General features: G+C 55.5%; 2 protein-coding genes across 2 annotated transcripts in view; one reads left to right on the top strand and one right to left on the bottom strand.

Moving 5' to 3' along the window:
* The window catches only part of hsd17b10 (hydroxysteroid (17-beta) dehydrogenase 10), a 6,342-nt gene extending 5,916 nt beyond the window's left edge, over nucleotides 1-426 (bottom strand). The window contains exon 1 of the mRNA XM_020520111.2: nucleotides 312-426. Coding sequence (XP_020375700.2) covers nucleotides 312-335 — 24 coding nt within the window. The 5' untranslated portion in view covers nucleotides 336-426. The remainder of the gene's footprint in view (nucleotides 1-311) is intronic.
* A 1,136-nt stretch (nucleotides 427-1,562) lies between these two features.
* The window catches only part of LOC109926218 (filamin-A-like), a 40,192-nt gene continuing 39,824 nt past the window's right edge, over nucleotides 1,563-1,930 (top strand). The window contains exon 1 of the mRNA XM_048619923.1: nucleotides 1,563-1,611. Within this exon, the coding sequence (XP_048475880.1) occupies nucleotides 1,563-1,611 (49 nt within the window). The remainder of the gene's footprint in view (nucleotides 1,612-1,930) is intronic.

Raw genomic sequence — 1,930 nt, 5'->3', positions numbered from 1 at the left:
CCCCCCTCCTCCCCGAGCCTGTCCCACAGGAACAGGAGGCCATTCAGCCCAATGAAGGAGATTGAAACGTGGAACAATCCACCTCCTGGAGCTGGGATCCGATGGAGTGACCTCACTTGACATATCCCCCTTTGACCTTTGACCCTTAGCCTCGGGTGAGGATTTGCACAGCCTCCCTGTCCCTTCAGCGCGAGGTTTTTTTTTATTTCGGGCGGCAAACGTTCCCCTTCTCCTCGCAAAGCCGGAATACGTAAGGGTTATTGATATTTATGTAGGGTTTCCATCCCACCCAGTCCATCTCTGTCTCTTACCTTCACCGTCCGCAGTGGCGCCATCTTGACCTCTCACTCCCCCTTCGGCCCTGCCGACCGCCCAATCAAATCCCCGGGGGTGGGGGTGGGGTCGTGCTCCACCAACCAGAAACGTCAGCGACAACCATTCGCAGCGCTGGTCGGCCTTTCGACCAATCAAAGGGCACGCCCTGCCGTGGGCGGAAACCAATCGAAGCGCTCGCCAATCATCGGGCACGCCATGGCTTTTTCCCCTTGTCCAGTCGCAATGCGGGTATTGTGTTGCGGTGACCCACCAATCATAACACGACTGTTGCGGCCGACCAATCGTAGGGACGTCCTGGCAGCCGTGATTTGTCCGCTATGACGGGACTGACCAATGGCAGGGCTGCCCTGTCCATCCCCGACTCACCAATCATAACGCGGCCCACCCACAGACCAATTATAGGGCCTCCAGCCTGGATACGGAAACCCACCAATCATAACGCAGTTCTTCCCGCTGACCAATGGTAGGGCAGGCCTGTGTACGGAGGGCTGACTAATCATAACGCGGCCATCGTGCTGACCAATCGTAGGGTCGGCCTGTCGACAGGGACTCACCAATCAGAGCGCGGCCATACAGCTGACCAATCGTAGGGCAGGCCTGTCGGCCGGGACTCACCAATCAGAGCGCGGCCATACCGCTGACCAATCGTAGGGCCGGCCCGTCCGCCGGGTCGCACCAGTCAGAGCGCGGCGGCTCCCCGATCAATCAGAACGCACAGCCGCGTTGTCAAGGTTAACCAATCAGCTTGCGCCTCGGCGCCCGACATCGCGGACGCCGCCTCGGCGATTGACCAATAGGAGGGTTTCCATTGGCCGGCCAATCAGGACGCCGCAGTTTCCCTCCCAGTCGGAGGTGTGACGTCGATGATGCTGTGGAGAAGTTTCTAGAAAGTGGGGTGCAATAAAACTGATACAAAATGGGCTTTAATGAAGGAAAATGCTGATGGAAGGGTAAACTGAGGCTGATCCACAGAGAGGGGACTATTTGGAGCTGCTCAAAACTGTGAGGCACCTGGTGGAAGCAGTTGGACCCAAAGGGCTCCCATTGGCAGAAAGTTCTAGAACAAGTGGGCACCAGAACAACAACAAGGTGAAAGATGAAGGGAAACGGCTTCTTCGCAGCTAACAGTCCCGTTGGAGGCAGTGGTCAAATGAGTCTTTCTGAAAGAAATTGGAAGGCAGAGAGAAAAGAAGAGAGACTCATGGGAGTGGGATAGCCCAGACAAGATGGGCGGAACGGCTCCCTTCGGTGCAGCATCTCTTAAAGAGAAGCGAGGTTAAGGAATTTTGTTTCATTGACGCGTTGAAAATAGCCATTAAGGAAACAAGGGGTTTGGTTTCAAGTGTCAAGTTTTCACTGAAGTCACCCCAACTCCCCAACTCCCCACTCAAACTGCTTGTCCTAGCCTCCGTCACAGGATCAGCAGACAGCTTTTTCTACTAAATGTTGGGAAGACCAAAGCCATCGCTCTCTGCCGGCATTCCAAAACCTCATTCTCTGAGCTACTGATTACAGTACTGACCCCACCCTATCGGTTACTCCCTCCCTATCTCTGTAACCACCTCCAGTCCCTCCACCCCCTCCCTCCCTCCCT

This window comes from Rhincodon typus, chromosome 44 (genome assembly GCF_021869965.1).
Source record: "Rhincodon typus isolate 14 chromosome 44, sRhiTyp1.1, whole genome shotgun sequence".
In the NCBI taxonomy this organism is placed as follows: Eukaryota; Metazoa; Chordata; class Chondrichthyes; order Orectolobiformes; family Rhincodontidae; genus Rhincodon; species Rhincodon typus.
Note: the sequence above shows the minus strand (reverse complement) of the source record. Positions and strands in the feature narration are given on the sequence as shown.